The sequence below is a fragment of the Schistocerca gregaria genome, chromosome 1 (assembly GCF_023897955.1).
Source record: "Schistocerca gregaria isolate iqSchGreg1 chromosome 1, iqSchGreg1.2, whole genome shotgun sequence".
NCBI lineage: Eukaryota > Metazoa > Arthropoda > Insecta > Orthoptera > Acrididae > Schistocerca > Schistocerca gregaria.
In genome coordinates this window covers 253333298-253355545 of record NC_064920.1, presented here as the reverse complement: position 1 = coordinate 253355545, position 22248 = coordinate 253333298, and the positions used below count along the sequence as shown (strand labels likewise).

General features: G+C 42.3%; 1 protein-coding gene across 2 annotated transcripts in view; it reads right to left on the bottom strand.

The window, feature by feature from the left end:
• Positions 1-22248, bottom strand: part of LOC126339265 (nitric oxide synthase, salivary gland) — a 1479392-nt gene that overhangs the window by 68547 nt on the left and 1388597 nt on the right. For both annotated transcript variants that reach the window (XM_050001617.1, XM_050001616.1), the window contains exons 13-14: positions 20714-20781; positions 13153-13305 (exon numbers count right to left, since the gene is read on the bottom strand). In XM_050001617.1, the coding sequence (XP_049857574.1) occupies positions 13153-13305; positions 20714-20781 (221 nt within the window). The remainder of the gene's footprint in view (positions 1-13152; positions 13306-20713; positions 20782-22248) is intronic.

Genomic DNA, 22248 nt, shown 5'->3' with positions numbered 1-22248 from the left:
GGTTCCCCTGCTGTACCGGGCCGGCCGCCGTGACCGAGCGGTTCTAGGCGCTTCAGTCCGGAACCGAGCAGCTGCTACGGCCGCAGGTTTGAATCCTGCCTCGGGCATGGATGTGTGTTATGTCCAAAGGTTAGTTAGGTTTAAGTATTTCTAAGGGTAGGGGACTGATGACCTCAGATGTTAAGTCCCATAGTGCTTAGAGTCATTTGATCCATTTGCTGTACCGGTACCGCGAAATTTCGGGATAGGTTCGTTGAAGCCTGTGAGTTTTAAATTAAGCTTCCATAATCGAAATAATGCAGAAGTGAGAGCCACTACCAGTGGTTAAGATAGCAGCGGTTTTTGCACGGAAGGAGCTCAGAGAAGAATCTAATCCCTGCATACCCGCTGTGCACCTGAATCTGTACTACGCAGAGTTGTGTATAACTGCTGCTATAAGTCTGCTGTAAAAAGCTGGACACCAGTGCTGTTAGAAGTCTGATATAGAGCTATTCCTCTTGTTTCCCAGCTTATGACAGAGTTCTTTTACAAAACATTTTTGACGTTTCATAACTCGTCATGAATCATATCTGAAGATGATCATTAATTGATAGAAACTAGTAATCATTTATGGACATTTTGATTTGAGACTGTTAAAAAAATGCTTTTAAAAAGGATTCGATTATGGTTCACTCTGGCTGGTTGTGCGTGCTGTGTGCGGTCGAAGTCTCTGGTTGTCTCGGCTTTACTCGTAACTTCCCGAAGTGTTCGGTACGGCGTGACATAGCATATTTTATTGCTATGTGGCATTTTTCGTTCGGTAAGACGCTCTTCAATTCGGCAGAATCGTTGTGTCAGCACTGTTTGTCCTTCGCTATTTGTTCGTGGTATGAAGGATTTTCGCAGGTAAAGTGGTTGTTTGCACACAAAGAGACAGAATCACAAGCCTTTAAAAATGAATGGGGATGACAGAAGAGAGGAACTAGAACTTTCATTATGTATTATGCAGTCGACATGTGCTGCAAATTTGCTATGAAGTGATATTACGGTACCGTGCAGAAAGAATTTAAAGTTTTAGCTGACAATGGTAGAGCAAAGAATTACAACGAGAGACACATTGTCCTGTAACTGTACTAAATTTGCGGGCATGCAAAATAAAATTTCTGAAGTCGCGCGTACTATTCCACTGTCAGTTACATCAGTTCTCAATCGAACTGAACGAAAAATGTGGGGACTTAATATATTATAGCAAAGTACCTTGGTTAAAACTCGCTTTTGCTGAATTTATGAAGGAAAAAGGAGTGCTGGAACAGAAATTAGAACACCTGGAATGGATTGCAGACCTCGTATTTTAAGTGAACTTGACGGCGCGCCGCCCACAGTAAGACACTGGAAGGTAACTTCTTTCTGATCTGATGGGGACACGTTTATAAAAAAAAAATCGGATTATAAAAGGGACAAATTCTGACAATCACAATCCAGATTCCTAAGCTCACTACTGTCAGTCCGAGGAATTCATTGTGATCCTGAAAAAAATTAAATGTATAGTTTCATAAACGTATTGAGAACACTGCCAATCTTACAAGTACTGATTTGAAATAATAACGTTTTCCTGGAGACATACAGAGTCTCCAACTTCATCTTCTATAAGGATAGAAGCTGAAATAATGAACTAATATTTGTGGCTCCAGGAAAATGTAATTACATCAGATAAACAGATCACCTACACCTAAGGTACATGCAGGATTTCCCCATTTCATACAAATATCGGAGAGCGTCGGCAGAACTGGTGATTTAAGAGAGGAAAAATCAAGATGGGCTCAAGTGTGAATTGCAGCTTTGTGGTGGAGGGCATTGGACTAGGGTATTCTGAGCAACTGTGTTAGCCACAACGGCAGGATGATGTAGTGGATAACACATCTGCCTAATAAGCAGGAGACATGGGTTCATTTCCTGAAGTTGGCACAAATTGTTGCCGCGTGGAGTGGCCGAGCGGTCTCAGGCGCCATGTCACGGACTGCGCGGCCCCTCCCGCCGGAGGTTCGAGTCCTCCTCAGGCATGGGTGTGTGCGTTGTTCTTAGCGTAAGTTAGGTTATGTAGTGTGGAAGTCTAGGGACCGATGACCTCAGCAGTTTAGTCCCTTAGAAATTCACACACATTTGAACATTTGGGACAAATTGTAGTTCATTCCTTTGGCTTCCAACCTCATCGAAGATTCTCACTTCTGTCTTCGAGACCGTTTGAATTGAAACTGTCCCTGTCCATGTGCAAATGTAACTGACTGACCTACAAGGTAAGTCCACTTTTAATGACAAATCCTTTCACGCTAAAAAAGTCGAAGACCTGTATGTTGATTTCCTCAGGCAAAGTTTAGGCGTCTCCATAAAGAGGTTGCAAAAGTGTTACAATATTTCGATCGACACGTTTGTGTAAAAAACCTTTCTTCGATTATGAATCTAAATAAGTCCGATTATGTGGAAACTCCAGTGCGAAAATGTGTGAACTGTCTGCGCCTATCCGTATGCTGATAAAAATTATATTTTGTCTGCAGGGTGCCTAAAATAATCAAATAATATGGAAATTTGTTTTGTTTGTGATCTAAGTTGTTGCGAAACGTGGAATGTAAGACCAGGTCGTATGGAGTGCGACTGTACTGCAATTTAAATGTGGCTCGTTCGCATTTTCCCCCTCTACAGCCTCTTTACCCTCAGGCAGCGTGCCGTGGCGGTGGGGGAAACAAGCAGCAACGTTGAGCGCTATGGCACTAGTGACAACGAATGGCTTGCGAGCCTTATTCTTGGCCGCCCGTGCTCTAAGTCACCTTTAAAAAAGACTCTAAATTATCAGTATTTCGGTAGGCAGTAATATTTAATATTTATCATTTGACGTCTACTGATTAACAAAAACCTCCATACATTTTTACGTGTATTATACGTCTTTCCCTAGCTTGGGAAAGACGTATAATACACGTAAAAATGTATGAGGGAATTAGATTAGGAAATGAGACACTTAAAGTAGTAAAGGAGTTTTGCTATTTGGGGAACAAAATAACTGATGATGGTCGAAGTAGAGAGGATATAAAACGTAGACTGGCAATGGCAAGGAAAGCGTTTCTGAAGAAGAGAAATTTGTTAACATCGAGTATAGATTTAAGTGTCAGGAAATCTTTTCTGAAAGTATTTGTATGGAGTGTAGCCATGTATGGAAGTGAAACATGGACGATAAATAGTTTGAACAAGAAGAGAATAGAAGCTTTCGAAATGTGGTGCTACAGAAGAATGCTGAAGATTAGATGAGTAGATCATATAACTAATGAGGAAGTATTGAATAGGATTGGGGAGGAGAGAAATTTGTGGCACAACTTGACCAGAAGAAGGGATCGGTTGGTAGGACATGTTCTGAGGCATCAAGGGATCACCTATTTACTATTGGAGGGCAGCGTGGAGGGTAAAAATCGTAGAGGGAGAACAAGAGATGAATACACTAAGCACATTCAGAAGGATGTAGGTTGCAGTAGGTACTGGGAGATGAAGAACCTTGCACAGGATAGGGTAGCATGGAGAGCTGCATCAAACTAGTCTCAGGACTGAAGACCACAACAACAACAACAACAACATATACGTCTTTAGCGATACACACCCATATTTTCTAGCAACTGTTGGACCATTTACCAACCATCTACCCACATGTATATGCCGGTTATCACATGAGGAATGGTGAGTATTTAGGCACATGACAGGAACGATCACTCGAAGCTGTAGAGTATCGATACTTTTTTCGGCTCTTGAAATATCGATCAAACCTTCCCCTCCATTGTGTCATTGTATGTTGTAGCCTTGCAACGAGTGCAGTAGTGTCTCGCTAAAGTGGCATCATGCCCCACTTGCGTCGTTTAAGAGCACTGCGTGTGTAGTCTTGCTCACACTATGTGGTCCTCGCTCAGTGGCCGTGATTCAAATGCTGTGATGCGGTATGTTGTACTTGAACCTAGGCACCACTTGGGGAATTGCACCCGGCGAAACGTTTTATAACTAACGGCTTTGTGCTTTTCTGTCTACCACAGCGGAGCGATTTCTGGTTTCCTGTGCACGGTCTTTGCAAGATTGACTTTAGCTAACTTTTTACTTAAATTGCAAAGCACCATTTTTTCTTTGAATGTCGTTGCAGTTTTGTCTGGCTCTGGTTGTGTTTTCAGCTGTAATGATCATAGCTCCATTCCCATAAAATAAGAAAAAAAAATTATATGTTCGATTATGACTGGCCGGCCGGGGTGGACGAGTGGCTCTAGGCGCTACAGTTTGGTACCGCGCGACCGCTACGGTCGCAGGTTTGAATCCTGCCTCTGGCATGGATGTGTGTGATGTCATTAGGTTAGTTAGGTTTAAGTTGTTATAAGTTATGGGGGACTGATGACTTCCGAAGTTAAGTCCCATAGTGCTCAGAGCCATTTGAACCATTTGATTATGACTGCTTTGCAGCGATTATGTACACAATTTATTATAACCCAGATTTCTATATACATCGGGTTTAAGAATGTATTTACATAACATTAATAGTTCATTTATTTTATGGTACCATATTCAAGAATTTACAAATTTTTGTTCTGAATTTTGAAAGTTTCTTTTATTATCTGTTTTTATGTATTTTTATTGTGTATGTTTTACCTGTTACCATATTTATGACAGTTTTTTAAATGTTGTATGGTGCCTTTAATGCCATAGAACAACTGCAAAATTACTTCATATTATCATGTGATGTGCACATCAAGACTTGGTGACAGAGATCAGCTGCTTATCGTAGATTTGGTTCACCAATACAAATTTTTATAAATTCTTTTAGTGCTGGTCGAGCACGTGATTAATTTTTAAATACTAGTGAAAATCCTGACAGCAATAAGGTTGTTAAGAACAGCACTGACTTCGAAGCAAAATAATTTTGGTTTTTTGGGCAACAGGTTTTTCATGGCAACTTCCAGTTATTCGCTCTGTACCTTGCCCATGATATAAGTTTTTTTTTTTTTTTTTTTTTTTTTTTTTTTAATGCTGATGTTCCATAGGGATCCGCAATGGAACATTTTTATGTTACAAATAGTATTAAAGAAGCTACTTCTTACGATCCCATACAGTATTTTATGCGGACTACGTAACCGTTATTAATTGCAGTAATGACTGCAGTAGTATAAACGTTTTTGTGAAAATATTACAAGTATTCAAACATTTTTAAGTGGATACTATTTTTGTTGATGGAAACAAAACCCAGTAAATGTTTTTAAATTTAAAGGAGAAACACTTTGTCAGTACTACTTCTTACTTCTTGGGTGTCTTTTTTAGCTGACATAGTATCATGAGATGAGCGTGCAATATACTCGCATAATGAGAAGTTGTTACCAGTAATTTATTTCATTAAGAGTCTTATGAATTTTGTTTCTAAAGGTTTTGTTAGAATGTCTCACTTAGGATTCTTTAAAGTAGTATATCATTTTGAGAGACAACTTCAGCTGCATTTGTTATTGTATTTATTGCAGAAGAAAATCATCAGAACCATGTTGTTATTGTTGTTGTTGTGTGCGAAGACTGGTTTCTTGCAGCTCTCCAAGCTAGTCTATCCTGTGAAAGACTCCTCATGTTTCCATAGTTGCTGCAACGGACATTCATTTGCACCTGCCTACTGTATTCAATTTCTCTTTTACCATTTCGGTGAAGCACCTATTCCATTATAATTCGATTTACCTACCTAATCTTCAGCATTTTCCTGTATCACTACACATCAAAGCTTCTATTCTCTTCTTGTAGATTCTATTCTCCTCTTGTCTGAAATGTTTTGTCAGACACGTTTCACTTTCACACTTCAGACAAATACCTTGAGAAATAACTTACGAACACTTATACTTGTATTCGATGTTTAACAACTGCCTCTTTTTCAGGAAAGTTTTTCTTGCTATTGCCAGTGTACATCTTCTTTCCTCCAACACAAATTTATAATTGTAATTAGTTTGTGCACTCAGCAGTCACATTAATGTGACCACCTGTGAAAAACCTGACTGACCACCTTTTGCAGCACAGACCGCTGCAAGACATGCAGAAGCAAGGTCAATGAGAGTGCCAGCTGCGTTAGGTTTCTCGGTTGAGCATCCATAGGGCGAACTGCCCAATCCAAGTTGTCCTGCAAATTCTCGATTGTGTTTAAAGCTTTAGAGTTTCGTACCATTCTGCTGCTCTTCGATCTATCTACGTACACTGTGAGCTGTGTAACACATTGCTTTGTCCTGCTGCCTTCATGCCGAGGGAAAAACAATTTGCATATAGGGATGGACACGGTCCTCAATGATACATGCATACTTGTATTGACCCATTGTGCGTTCCAGGACGACGAGATCACACAGGGAATCCCTGTTGGCCTGGAGCATTTCGACGAGCGTTGCAGGATGTTTGCTTTCAGACGTTTCGCACCGTACACCCCAACGGCCATCTGTTCAGTGGAGCCTTAAATGAGATTCATCTGAAAAGGCCACCTGTCGCCGCTTATTGGACGTTCAGTTGTAGTATTGGCATCCAAATTCCAGCCTTCGTCGCCGATAAACATTAGTCAACATGGATGCACGAAAGGGGCACCTGCTGCAGAGGTCCACGGTCGTTGGCGACATTCCGCTGGTAGCCCCTTGGTTCATCTGGGCTGCTCAGCAGGTGCACATCTATAAGACCGCATACCTCTTTGCAGCCGTCATTCATACCTGTCACCTACGGCCCGTGGTGCACCCCAGCTGGATCGGTCCCAGTATACGATTGAGCCATTCTGTCATGCACGGTATGCTTTAGCCACGGCAGCACTCTAACACTTTACAAATTTAGCGCTTCGGAGGTGCCTCCACACTTGGCGCTAAAGCCAGTCATCGTGCCCTTTTGCACGTTAGATAAATCGCTCCGTTTATGGAATATGACAGCGACTGCACTGTCTTCCGCGATCCCCCAGACTCGTTTTACGAGGGCTATCCACAAAGTACATTACGTTTTGGAATTAAAAATAAATTAAGTATTGGAATTTTTTTATTATATACAGACGAAAGCCACTCTTAAATACTACTTTTCTACATAGTTGCCATTTAAATTAAGGCACTTATCGTAGCGATGGACGAGCTTGGAAATTCCTTCGTCGTAAAATTCGGCCGCCTGCGCCTTCAACCACGTGGTTAGCACTTCTTGAAGCTGTGCGTCGTCATCAAAACGCTGCATATCCAACCACTTCTTCATTGCTGGGAATACGTGGAAGTCGCTCGGTGCCAGGTCGGGACTGTACGGCGGATGAGGAAACAACTCCCACTTAAAAGATTCGAGAACTTCACGAGTGGCATTTGCCGTGTGGACCCGGGCGTTGTTGTGAATCAGCAAGATCTTTGAGCCCAACTTTCCCCTGCACTTGTTTTGTATTGCTCTTCTGAGGTTGTGCAGAGTTTGGCAATACCTTTGAGAGTTTATTGTAGTGCCTCTTTCCAGAAAATCCACAAAAATCACACCTTCTCTGTCCCAAAAGGAAAGGTAAGCACGTGGTTGAAGGCGCAGGCGGCCAAATTTTACGACGAAGGAATTTCCAAGCTCGTCCATCGCTACGATAACTGCCTTAATTTAAATGGCAACTATGTAGAAAAGTAGTATTTAAGTGTGGCTTTCATCTGTATATAATAAAAAAATTTCCAATAATTTATTTATTTTTAATTCCAAAACGTAATGTACTTTGTGGATAGCCCTCGTACATACCCTCCACTCTTATTGCTGGCACCTGGCGGCTGACTGGTTATTACACGTTGACGTCGAACATAGGTGATGCTCACAGTAATGTGACTGGACCGTGTTTATCTACTACGGTGTAATTCATATGCAGAGGAATTCGTCACAGTCAAAATGCAGAGAAAATACCCATTCTGAAATTATAGGCCTGTATTCATGTATTCAAACATATTGGTAAAATATATTTACATATATATTACTTAATTAAAGTCCACTGGCGCGTTTTTCTATCTATCTGAAGTCCAATCTCAGGAAGTACTGCACAGATTTTGTTGTGGTTTCACTAATAGACTGATTCACGATGAAGATTTACGCATATAAATTGTAAACATTTCGTGGAAAATAGCTAAACTGTGATGAATTAAAGTCATCTGCCGCGTTTTTATGTTGGTATGTGAAGGCTAATCTCGGAAGTAGTATAGGAATTTTGATACGGTGCCACTAACAGCCTGTTTCATGAGGAAGATTTGTATGTATAATTTACAAGCATTTTGTGCTACTCGGCTGAACTACGATGAATTAAAGTGTCACCTACCGCTTTTTTTATGTGGAAGCTAAGCTGAGGATGTGCTTTAGGGATTTTGATACGGTTTTCACTAACAGATAGATTCATTCACGAAGGAGGTTTCTCCCTACATACACTACTCACGTATGTACTTTGTACCACACACACTGTAGATCTAAAGATTGGCGCCAGTGATAGAGGGCATGAAGCGAAACTAGCACCTGAGCTTTCTTTCAAATTTACGTTTTACACAGTGGAGAGAAATTTACCGAACCGACTTCTAATAACCTGGTAACGTAAATTGGGGAAGAAAATTGATTTTTTCAGATCTCATCAAGCCTAAAAGAACGGTGAGCATATGAAGTGCGGCCCATAAGAAAGGAATTAAACAAAACACCAGTGGTGGCAAAGTATGTCATTAATTAGATGTCCGCATTTATGTTTCTGGTTTAGCCACTTAGCTGCTGTGATGTTTTTGGTTTAATTCAACATGATAATCAATTTTTGCTTCCTTCTGGGTGAGCGCAAAGGATGATCTCCCAAAAACACGTGTTTTGAACGTGTAATTTGTAGTCGTAGCATGTCGGAAAACAGCTCGATTGCCTTGTACCCAGATACCAATTCCAATTTTTTGATGAGTTTTTACTTGCTGTTATATATCTGTGTGTTTTTTTTTACGACTGATGAAATCCATTAGCACAACTTATTGTATAAACATTGTAATGTATATTTTATTTCCTTCACTTAGACAGATTTTATACAAAGTACTGAAGAGGAATTAGATTTTTAACCATATATGACAATTACAAGTGTTTTTGCTCATATTTGGGGAGGGGGGGGGGGTTTATAACATTTTCCTCAGTTTTGCATTTTCATCAATTTTGCGTTTTTCAAGTCTGGACCGCATGGAAAAGTAAAATAGGGGTTTCACTTATTAGCACTTTGACTCCATAGCTCACACTCTTTGTATGTTATCTCTGCTCTTTTGTGATCCATTTACCATGCCTAATATGCGAGATTTAAAGTTTAATTTAAGTGTTTATATAATTATTTCACCTGGTTTCTAACACGAGGGGTATGTGGAACAGCAGATAAAGTCACACCATCGCGTGCAACTGCTCTTTCACAGCATATAACAGCTTTATTATTATTTGTATTACACTGAAGCGTCAAAGAAACTGGTATAGGCATGTGTATTCAAATACAGATATATGTAAACAGGCAGAATATGACGCTTCGGTCGGCAACGCCTATATAAGACAAGTGTCTGGCGCAGTTGTTAGATTGGTTACTGCTGCTACAACGGCAGATTAGCAAGATGTAAGTGAGTTTGAACGTGATGTTATAGTCGGCGCTAGAGCGATGGGATGCAGCATATCCGAGGTAGCGGTGAAGTGGGGATTTTCCTGTACGACCATTTCACCAGTGTGCTGCGAAAATCAGGAATCCGCTAAAAGAACCAACGAACGCTCAAGAGAATCGTTCAACTAGACAGAAGTGCAACCCTTCCGCAAATTGCTGCAGATTTCAATGCTGGGCTATCAACAAGTGTCAGCGTACGAATCATTCAACGAAATATCACCGATAAGTGCTTTCGGAGCCGAAGGATCACTCGTGTACCCTTGGTGACTGCACAGCATAAAGATTTAGTCCTCGCCTGGGCCTATCAACCCCGACATTGGACTCTTGATGAGTGGAAACATGTTGCCTGGTCAGAAGAGTCTCGTTTCAAATTGTATCGAGCAGATGGAATGTGTACGGGTATGGAGACCACATCATGATTCCATGTACCCTGCATGTCAGTAGGAGGCTGTTCCATCTGCTGGAGGCTCTTTAATAGTGTAAGGCGTGCGCAGTTGGATTGATATATGATACGTCTATATACGCCTCTGACAGGTGACATGTACGTAACCATCCTGTCTTCAAATGGTTCAAATGGCTCTAAGCACTATGGGACTTAAGATCTGAGGTCATCAGTCCCCTAGACTCAGAACTACTTAAACCTAACTAACCTAAGGACATCACACAGATCCATGTCCGAGGCAGGATTCGAACCTGCGACAGTAGCAGCAGCGCGATTCCGGAGTGAAGCGCCTAGCACCGCTCGGCCACACCATCCTGTCTGATCACCTGCCTCCATTCATGACCATTGTGCATTCCGACGGACTTGGGCAGTTCCAGCATGAAATTGCGATACCCCACACATCCAGAATTTCTGCAGAAGCACTCTTCAGAGGTTAAACACTTCCGCTGGCCCGCAAAGTCACCAGACATGAACATTATTGAGCATATCAGGAATGCCTTTCAATGTGCTGTTCAGAAGATATCTCCACCGCCTTGTACTCTCACGGTTTTATCGACAGACCTGCAGGATTCATTGAGTCAATTGCCTCCAGCACTACTTCGGACATTAGTCAAGCCCATGACACGTCGTGTTGCGGCACTTGTGCGTGCTCGCGGGGGCCCTTATTAGGCACGTGTACCAGTTTTTGTGGCTTTTCAGTGTATTTCCCCAAGTAAGTAGATTTGAAATTTTTTTTTCAACGTTTGTTAGTTTCATATTGACATGTATTGTGTTTGCCGACTGATTGCTTTGAGATTGCTTCAAAATGACATATCTTGAAATTGTAATTGCACCAAAAATGTTTTAACAGCCTAAAGCGGAATGATTACATTCAAAAATTCCAAAGTGGCTGTGGTCCCACTCATCGTCAAATTTTTGAAAGCACTGGAGTGTAATTAGCACTCTTCGAAAGGGAGGTAAGAAGGAAATGACAGGTATTTTGGACAGCTCAGGAAAACTGCTGGTGAATTCTGTGGATGCCTTGGGCAGATGGATGGAATATTTTGGAAAGTTGCTCAATGTAGGTGAAAATACGAGCAGTAATGTTTCAGATTTAGAGGTAGAATAGGATAGGAATGATGATGAAAATAGGATCACATTTGAGGAAGTGGAGAAAATGGTCAATAGATTGCAGTGCAATAAAGCAGCTGGGGTGGATGAAATTAAGTCGGAACTCATCAAATACAGTGGAATGTCAGGTCTTAAATGGCTACACAGGATAATTGAAATGGCCTGGGAGTCGGGACAGGTTCCATCAGACTGGACAAAACCAGTAATCACACCAATCTTTAAACTTGGAAACAGAAAAGATTGTAACAACTACAGAGGTATCTCTTTAATCAGCGTTGTGGGTAAAATCTTCTTAGGTATTGTTGAAAGGAAAGTGCGAGTATTTGTTGAGGACCAATTGGATGAAAATCAGTGTGGGTTTAGGCCTCTTAGAGGTTGTCAGGACCAGATCTTTAGCTTACGGCAAATAATGGAAAAGTGTTATAAGTGGAACAGGGAATTGTATCTATGCTTTATAGATCTAGAAAAGGCATATGACCGGATTCCTAGGAGGAAGTTATTGCCTGTTCTACGAGATTATGGAATAGGAGGCAAACTTTTGCAAGCAATTAAAGGTCTTTACATAGATAGTCGGGCAGCAGAGTTGACGGTAAATTGAGTTCATGGTTCTGAGTAATTTCACGGGTAAGACAAGGTTGCAACCTGTCTCCACTGTTGTTCATATTATTTATGGATCATATGTTGAAAACAATAAACTGGCTGGGTGAGATTAAGATATGTGAACACAAAATAAGCAGTCTTGCATATGCGGATGACTTAGTTGTGATGGCAGATTCGATGGAAAGTTTTCAAAGTAATATTTCAGAGCTAGATCAGAAATGTAAGGACTATGGTATGAAGATTAGCATCTCCAAAACGAAAGTAATGTCAGTGGGAAAGAAATATAAACGGATTGAGTGCCAAATAGGAGGAACAAAGTTAGAACAGATGGACGGTTTCAAGTAGTTACGATGCATATTCTCACAGGATGGCAACATAGTGAAAGAACTGGAAGCGAGGTGTAGCAAAGCTAATGCAGTGAGCGCTCAGCTACGATCTACTCTCTTCTGCGAGAAGGAAGTTAGTACCAAGACTAAGTTATCTGTGCACCGTTCAATCTTTCGACCAACTTTGTTGTATGGGAGCGAAAGGTGGGTGGATTCGGGTTACCTTATCAACAAGGTTGAGGTTACGGATATGAAAGTAGCTAGGATGATTGCAGGTACTAGCAGATGGGAACAATGGCAGGAGAGTGTCCACAATGAGGAAATCAAAGAAAAACTGGGAATGAACTCTATAGATGTAGCAGTCAGGATGAACAGGCTTAGATGGTGGGGTCTTGTTACACGCATGGGAGAAGAAAGGTTACCCAAGAGACTCATGGGTTCAGCAGTAGAGGGTAGGAGGAGTCGGGGAAGACCAAGGAGAAGGTACCTGGAGTCGGTTAAGAATGATTTTGAAGTAATAAGTTTAACATCAGAAGAGGCACCAATGTTAGCGCTGAATAGGGGATCATGGAGGAATTTTATAAGGGAGCTATGCTCCGGACTGAACGCTGAAAGGCAAAATCAGTCTTAAATGATGATGATGATGATGATGATGATGATAGCTGTGTATTAGACTAAAGCTAATGGTAAAATATTTGTGACATGTTTCATTACAACAACTCAGAAACTTTTATTCTTGATTGCAGCCGTGCAACAATGCTTCTCCAGTTAGGATGTGAGCTAGCTTACCAACCAGGAGATCATGTTGGGGTTTTCCCTTGCAATAGGTTTGAGCTTGTTGATGGTATTTTAGCACGCCTTCAGTCTAGTTTTGACCCCGACCAGCCAATTGAACTGAACGCCGAAAGGCCTAATCAGTCTTAAATGATGATGACGATGATGATGACTGGAACTTACACCTTTCTGGCAGAGTGAGTTTCAGACAGATACACAGTAAGCTAACACACAGCAGGCGTGCGGCACAGGCAGCAGGCGGAAGCGCTTACCTGACGTTGCTGAGCGGGCCGAACGTGTCCTCGGACATGATGTCGCTGACGGAGCCGCGGAGAGAGTCCAGGCGGTCCAGCTTGCGGTCCACCTGTAGCCCGGCCAGCTCCGTCTGGCTGTTGGCCTTGATGAACGACTTGGAGCTCGCCATGCTGCGGCATCAGAAAGCGATCAGCGGGTGGCGCACCACCGCCACACGTCACTACCCTCCTGACAGCCCCCTTCCCACCCTGCGGCGGGAGCCCCATTACCTCGACGAGCTACTCGCTCGTTATTTATGGCAGCAATCTCCAGCAAAATCGTAAAGTATTCCCTACCTTCCCTAACATAAAAGAGGCACGCGAAGGGAATCGATCTTACTCTCGAAAGATGACAGGCGGTGCTCCCTAGAACGTATACTAGTCGGTACTCTTCCCGGTCAGGAGACGAGGAATCCAGTGGGGGATCCACGAACGTCTGGAGGATTTGGATTTTGCAGACGACATAGTTTTATTAGCTCCAAGGCTGACTGATAAGCAAGCTAAATTAAACTTGCTGAAAGAAGAAGCAGAGACTGCTGGCCTCAAGATAAATACAGGCAAAACAAAGGAAATGAGAGTAAATTCAGGGAACTTGGAGGTGCCCCCGTTAATAGGTGAGCAGCGAGTGGAGACTGTCAACTCATTCCTGTATCTGGGTAGTATAGTGGCGGAAGATGGTGGAGCTGGAGATGAAGTGAAAAACCGCATTAAAAAGGCAAATGCTGCCTTCATACAATTGTATCCAATATGGAAAAATAGAAATATCACATACAAAACAAAAATCCGTATTTTTAATACAAATGTGAAGGCTGTCCTGCACGCCAGTGAACGCTGGAAAATGGATAAAAAGATAACAACCCAGTTACAAAGGTTCATAAATAGATGTCTTCGACGCATCATGAATATCTGGTGGCCATAAAAAATATGTAATGAGGAGCTCTGGCGAATAACAAACCATATACCTATAGAAGACCAGATACGAGAGAGAAAGTGGGGCTGGTTGGGGCACACCTTGAGAAAACCAGATGGAGCCATCGAGAAAAAAGCATTGGAATGGAATCCCCAGGGAACAAGGAAGAGAGGAAGACCAAGGGCACATGGAAGAGGACAGTGGAAAGGGAAGCAAAAAGATTTGGCAAGACCTGGGCAGAACTGAGGCAAATGGCAAAAGACAGAGACGGATGGCGAGTTCTCCTGGATGCCCTATGCCCCCATAGGGGCCAAAGGAATTAAGTCAAGTCACTCTGCCCGGTAACTGGTCTTAGAGCCAGTACCCACTACCTACACTGCACGCGGTGTCCATATTAAATGTTCCAGCTCCAAAACACTGTAGAAAGAGAACCACTGCTCAGAATGAAGTCATATTTGAACAGCATATTATTGATGCAGGGGGAAACGTCATGGAAGAAAAATTTTACTAATTGACGGCACTATAAGCGTCTTATTGGGTTTGGCTACAAATGGCAGATGAAGGGCGTTACGAGGACTGTGGTTTCAGTAGCACATTACACCATCAGTAACTTTCTATATGCATGACTGCACAAGTTCGTCAGTCAACAGTTGTGGCACTGTTAGTTAGGTAGGCACACCCATCAAGGGAAGGTTGTACAACAGGGGATGGGAAAAATCGGTTTTGTGATCGTCCTGAGGCCATAAACAGCATAAAAAGCAAAATGACACCGGTAAGTTTTGAGACCATTTTTCTTGGAGAACAGTATTTCTTTTTTACTTGAAAATGAAAGTGGAAATGGAAATGAGCGTTTGGGGTCATTGGCCGCGAGGTCCCTTACGGGGCAGGTCCGGCCGCCTTGGTGCAGGTCTCATTACATTCGACTCCACATTGGGCGACCTGCCCACCGGATGGGGATCAAATGATGATGAAGAGAACACAACACGCAGTCCCTGAGCGGAGAAAATCCCCGACCCAGCCGGGAATCGAACCCGGACCCCTTAGCACGGAAGTCCGTCACCCTGACCATTCAGCTAACGAGACGGACAAAATGAAAGTAAACAGTCATAACCGCAAGAAACTTTCATTTTTTTTTTGGTTACTCGTTTCGGTCTGTCTTAGACCATCTTCAGACATACCATAATGATAGGCGGTGGCGGTGAACGGAGCAGGCGCTACGACTCCACGAACGCTAACTGCTCTGAGCATGTAGATGGTCTAAAATATACCGAGACCGGTAACCTAAAAAAAAAAAGGTTTCCTACGGTTATGACTGTTTACGTCCATTTTAAAATGACATCGGTTTTTAACTGTCGTGAGACAGGCGCGAGGCATGTTCAACAGGGTGTTCACTGCTTTCTGCCGCAAGTTGAAATCGAAAAACAGCATGTTCCATAACATATCCGAGTGTCTCCGGCATCACGTTCAGAATGCATTCCGCAATGCGTGCCTTCATTTCAGCTACGTTCGTAATTGGGACACTGAACACATCTTTCAGACAACCTCACAGCCAGGAGACGTATGGTTAAAGGTCACGTTATCTGGACGGCCAGGTTGTAGGGAAATGACGGGTGATAAATCTGTTATTTTCGAAACGTCTCTGCTGCAATTGCTTTGCTGCCTGTGCAATGTGCGGAGCAGTGCTGTCTTGTGTTAAAATGACCCTACCCACAAATCCATGCTATTGAAGGAGTGGAATGGGGTTGGTGCTCAAACAAGTACCACAACGTTTACTAGAGACGGTACAGGTAAAAGGACCCGCAGGACTTATCTCCTCGAAAAATAACGGCCCTACGACAAACGATGCGTCAACCCGCATCACACGGTGAGATTTGCAGAATGAAGTGGTTCCGGCTGATGCGCTTGAGGATTTCCCTTTACCCATATTCTGCAATTCTGTGTGTTGACATGTCAATGGCTATGGGCTTCGTCTGTCCACAGAATATTTCATGGCTGTTCATTGTCCATTTCCGTTTGAGCTAGAAATTCCTGAGCGAACGTTGGTCTTGCTGACAGGTGAGCAGGAAGCAACTCCTGAGCATGAGTGATTTTGTGCTGATAGCAATGCATAAAGTTTTGTAGGATTTTATGCACCATGCTCGCAGGCATGTCCAACGTTCGAGCAATTCCCCGTGCACTGTGTGTTTGCACACCATCACACCATCGGTTGACCTCCCCCCCCCCCCCCCTCCTTCCCCTCCGCCCGGCAATGCTATGGCCACATGCCACATCTTCGACAGGTGATTGATCAACTGCTTTCCTCCCTCTGCCACATTGCACTTCAAAAGAATCTGTATTTTTGGACTCTGTAACAAATTTCTCCTGGCCAATAGCAGGCACAGGAACGATGCTTTTTTCCATATCTTGGGTGTCCAGGACTTCTGCAGAGCTAATTGACGCACAGTCGCCTTTCTTGTAAAAAGATCTTTGCCAGCAGCTCGTATTCTTTCATCGAGACGGTCATGTTGGGCGTACATTGGCGTGCATATTCTGACGCTGTACATTGACCAAATTTTCGTTAATTTTTTTTTGTTACGTGATATTTCCCCCGAGTTAGTAATATGCTATTCAAATTTGGCGCCATTCTGAACAGTGTTTCTATTTCTACAGTCTTTTTAAACTGGAATGTTAATTATGGACTTACTGTACTTAAGTGAGAGTCATGGGCGTCCGTAAGGAGGCTGGGAAAGTGGAGAGCAGAAGAAAAGGGAGCAAAATATAACTTTTGTCCCTTCCTGGAATATGAGGTTATAAATTTTATGTGGCGCCTGTCCAAAAGAAACGCACAACGTTAAAGTCCCCAGAGGATTACCGACGAAGGCTTGGATTTGGTTTTAGGAGGTATCCCACATCCTAATAGGTGAATACGACACTGGTATCCACGATCTGCCTCATATACAATTTACGCAAACATTTAGGGAATGTTCTCGCACTTGCACGTAGAACTTACTATAGACGCAGACGGAAAGGGTACATTGATTCCGCTCTGGGTGTGGGGAAGGGAGAGGTTGAAAAAGAGACTGATGATCCTAGGTGTTAAGTCTCCTGAAACCAATCATCAGTCGCAGCACTCGATTTTTCTCTGAAGCCACGTGCTGTTGTAGAGTTCGTGTTATGAGAAAGACACAGTGAAAAACATTCACAAGAGGTTGAAGAAGCTGTATGGGGATTGCGCTGTTGATCACCGTACGGTTAGTCCGTTGAAACTGGGGACGCCAATTCTCGGGACTTATTGCGCAATGGCAGATCGAGCTCTGCACCGACTAGAGGCAATGGAAGCGTATTCACAGTCTGATTCTGGCTGACAAACGCGTAAAAGTGAATGAACTGTCAACACTGGCAAAACAGCAAATGTTTTGCTGTTGCATGATAACGCCCGTGCATATGGTAGTGAGAAAACCACCACCGACATCACAAAGCTTGCGAGGACGCCACTGCAGCACTCACCCTACAGTCCTCACCAGGCACTGTGACATTACCTAGTGTTATTACTTCGTTTACCTCTGTGTTATTACCAGCTCTTCTTTAAACTGGGACGAGATCTGAAGATGATTTGTCCCTTGTAGGGGTTACTAAATAGTGCTACAAACGCGCTGGTTCTGCCTTTCCTCGTGCGTGTGTTCAGCCTTTAGTTCCACGGTCGCGTAAGGCAGTTGAAACGGACGGAAACAGTCTGGAGGGACGGCAGTTTGTCTCCCAAGAACGTATCAACATACTATAAGGATATCAGAGGCATGGAAAATAATTAATTGGATGTTTACAAGAGAACATTGTGCATTTCTTTTGCTGTGACTCTTACAAAAGGCAAATTTAGCTTTACCGGTGGTAAATCCTATGCTTTTTTCAAAAAGATTAATTCTGTTTCTCCACCTTTAGAAGTATTAATTTGGATTTTTTCCTAGGTTTTTGTTGCTCTCCAACAGGATTTTTTCGGTCGTTCGTTTTTTTTTTTTTTTTAGTAACTGGACATTACTGATATGTGAATAGAAACATTTCTTGTGAATATCCATGTTCATATTAATAACACAGAAAATGTATCTGCTAATGAAACGTGTTTATCATTTAGATATCAAAATAATCTAGTTGAAAAACTCTGAGTAGATCAGTCGAATAAGATACAAGAAGTTCTGAGAGATTCCTGTCAAATTTATTTCTTACGGCCCTACAAGTTGTCAGACTCACACACCGTCAGGTGGCTTGCGGGGTATGGATGTAGATGTAGAATCAGTTATGGCAATTTAGGAATCTTACGCCCTCCTGGATAAATTTCTACGGACGCCCATGCAGTAAGAGAGCACAGATTTTTGAGGTTTATACATATTATTTTGGTCTCAGGCTGGTAAAATTCAGAAACTTGCGAATACTTTCTATATCCACATTCTTAGTTTTTTGCGTCGCGAGTTGGGGGTACAATGCTCTTCGAAACTTTTAGATGCGGGGTCATTTGTCATTTTCTATCGTTTAATGGAATAGTCGCGAATGGCGAAGTAGTTTCGAGAATTCAGGACAAATAGCTCTGAATATACTTATCGTTTGTCAATATCCATTACATACTCTGGGATTTTTCAAATTGATGCTGAACCGATGCGTCTGTCTACGTCACAGGGCAGGATTCGAATTCAATCTGCTAAGATTTTCTTTTTCTTCCCTTCGGTAGGGTGAAACTAAGGCTGAAGTTTGCTACTTCGATACCGTGTTCGCCCGAAGTCTTCCGCTCTGGCAGCTGACACTAAACGAAAAACGTATTGACAGTATGATCTTAGCAGTTATTAGAGGATTTATATCATTGATATAGTTCCCTCATCTTAACGTAGATTTGTTTTAAAGAAACTATAACGTTACCATGAGGACAAGACTTCAAATTTTGAGCAGCAGCACTGAATTCGTTTTCATACTCGAATGTAATGGTTAAATAAACCTTTTTTGCAACTACAGCTGTGTATTTAATCATCATTGAAATTAGAAACAGACGTTACTCGAGCCTAATAAAGCTCCATACGCAAGCGCCACAGATGCATGACGACCACAGGACACACAGCACGAATATGAAACAAAAAAGCATGTCTTATTAACGAAGCCCGTTTTTGGACAAAATTAAGAAATTAAAATATATATAACACATACATTATGAAGGAATAACAGGGGCCTTTTAGTGTTTCGTATAAAAGTTCCTGGAGGTGAAAGCATCTGCCTGGGGAATGGACAGAAACAAATCATTAAACGTTGAGATTCTTCTGTTCCTCTTGTGGCGGAGTGAATGGTGCCTATCACAACGTTTATGCCATACTCAGAGAAAATAAGTAACAGATTCTTGACCAGTTGTGGATTGTACGTGGTGGGGGGAGGGGGGGGGACGTACAGATCCCGAATGTTGTGAGGTGCACCGAAATCCATTCACAATATGTTCTCAATAATACCAGTATGCACTTTCTGCGGAACTCATTGACAGCACTGCTAATCGAATTCAGTGTGTATAAATGTTTATATAGTGAAACATGATTACTGAAGAATACACAGAACATTTTTTTGTGTCATGTCAAAGTCTCATTGAATTATTGCAGCACTCATAAGAACTGCTCCAAATGTTGATAAATTATTAGCATTTCTACAGTTATTAGTGTGCTTTGTTGAAGTATCCCCATAAATTAATATAAAGTCTACACAAATGTCTTGCAAACCTAAACATAAAGATCTGGGACTTATACGAAGATTTCACTAAGCAAATCTTTACGACGAATGTAACCTTCTGTAAACGAACTGAAGCATATCTCGTAAAGAACTTGAACAACGCTGTCAGTGCTCGCAATGAATCTTATTCAGATCCTTCAACGTGGTGAAGTGTAACTGACTGGTGAAGTATAACTAACCAAGGATCCTTTATACCAACGACTAGAGTGGCATAAACGTTGGTGTGGCTCGCCTCCCAACAAGTAAGGACATGAGAAGCACCATAATTTGAAATGTTTTTTTAATCGTCTATTTCGTTTCAGACCTACAGAATACTAATATCAATTTTTCACATCCAGAATTACTTTTTTTCTTTGAGACAAAACGGAATGTAGTGTCATTTAAAAATCACAAAGCTGACCTTCGTACTGCTCAGTCTGTTCACCTGCGAATACTGATGCATCGCAATTACGCCCTATCACCTCCAGCAACTTTTATTTGAGTGATTTTTGTGTGTCATTGAAAATAAACATGTTCTTATGAATGCACTGTTTCACATGCCTCGCCCACTGTATAGGCAGTGAATTCATTAAATCCGCTACACTGGGTGCTGCTGAAATAAATTTGTTTTCTTTATCCGTATTTCACTCCCCAGCCAAACAAAAATTACTTAAAGGATGACGGTTACTATTAATAAGCCGAAAGACGACACTGAAAAGCTGCGAATGACGTCACACTGCTTATTTTAAGTGGAGCTGTGCGGTCTATTTCTTCTACAGGTTAGTGAATGTACATGGCAGTAACAAAGTTAATAACAGCCAACCCAAAGTGTCTCGGATTTCAACAGCTCCCGCAGCCCAGTACGACTGGAATAATGATGTACACCTAACTCCGCCAATTATATCCAGGTAACTCAATACTCACGTGAATTTGTTGGAGCCGTCCGTAGACTCTTCGTCCATTTTCATAGCGTACAGGTTCTGTGCGAACATCTGGAACACAGAAACAAATGCAAGGTCACAATTATTTTGATAGCTATGGAATGCTTGTGTGAATGTGTGTGTCTTGTTCCACTTAAGAAGGTTGTCGACAGTTTATGGATGTGATATAACGTGTAACGCAGTCTGCTACGTAAGCATAACTTTTGGTCATACGAATCATCGTGGGATGAAGAGAAATAATCAGTACCGTAAATACGTACCATATGTGTCGGTATCTTCAGCCGTTGGCAAAACTCACTGTTCTGTGTATCATATACAGGGAACCAAACTTGTTTTTTCACCTCTACGCTATCATCATTACTTCTTGGAAGTTGTAATGTGAATCATTATGTCTCACATGGCACATGCAATATTTATGTTTTTGTTCTGTTTGAAACACTGTCTGATTTACGGTTACAGTATTTTGGTCATTACTATTAAAATATCAGTCTACTGTAAGTAAATTGTCACGTCTGTGATAATAAGTAAAAAGTAAACGCAGAAACGTATCCAGATTTCAGCTTGCAACCTAGGAGGAACATGTCTGAGGGTTAATAATTATAACGTGACTGGATAAAAGAATAGTCACCCCAATGCACACGCATAGACAAATCGTGAAACCTTTACAGATGGTGCAACAATCGAATCGCATTCTTAGCTGCGAGCGCACTGCCTCTACGTGAGCATAAAGCAAAAATGGCTCTGAGCTCTATGGGACTTAACAGCTGAGGTCATCAGTCCCCCAGAACTTAGAACTACTGAAACCTAGCTAACCTAAGGATATCACAAGCATCCATGCCCGAGGCAGAATTCGAACCTGCGACCGTAGTGGTTGCGCGGTTCCACTGTGAAGCGCCTAGAAACGCTCGACCACAACGGCCGGCAGCATAAGGCAGCAGCGATCGGTGAGACATTTGTATTCCAAGCAATCATTGTTCACAAACTGGGGTAAATGTAAACCCGTTGCAAATCCGTGCTGTAGGGGTAGCGTCTTTGATTATTAAAGAAAACGTCCTTGGTCCTGGGTTCCAAACCCGCCACCGCTTAAGATTTGATTAATAAACAGCATTGGTGGCCGAAGACTTCCGGCGTAAGAAGTCACCCACATTATGCAAACGGCCTTGTCAAAGAGGGCGGAAGAGCGGACAGAGGCTCAGGGCAATCTCTTGTCCTTGGGGTGGGTAAGTGCCGCCCCTAAAGTCGGAAGAATCGGCAATCACCAACGGCATGAGGATGCAAAAGGCGATGGAAACCACTGCATTAAATACACATAACGTGTGTTCACAGAACATGTAGCCTCATCTGAAAAGAAGTGTCATGATGATCTCTCCATTGGCAAAGGATTCCGGAATAGTCCCCCATTCGGATCTCCAAGAGGGGGCTACCAAGGGGGAGACTAAATAACCAACGGAAGGATAACGTTCTACGAGGTGGGGCAAGGAATGTCAGCAGCTTGAATGTGGTACGGAATGTAGAAAA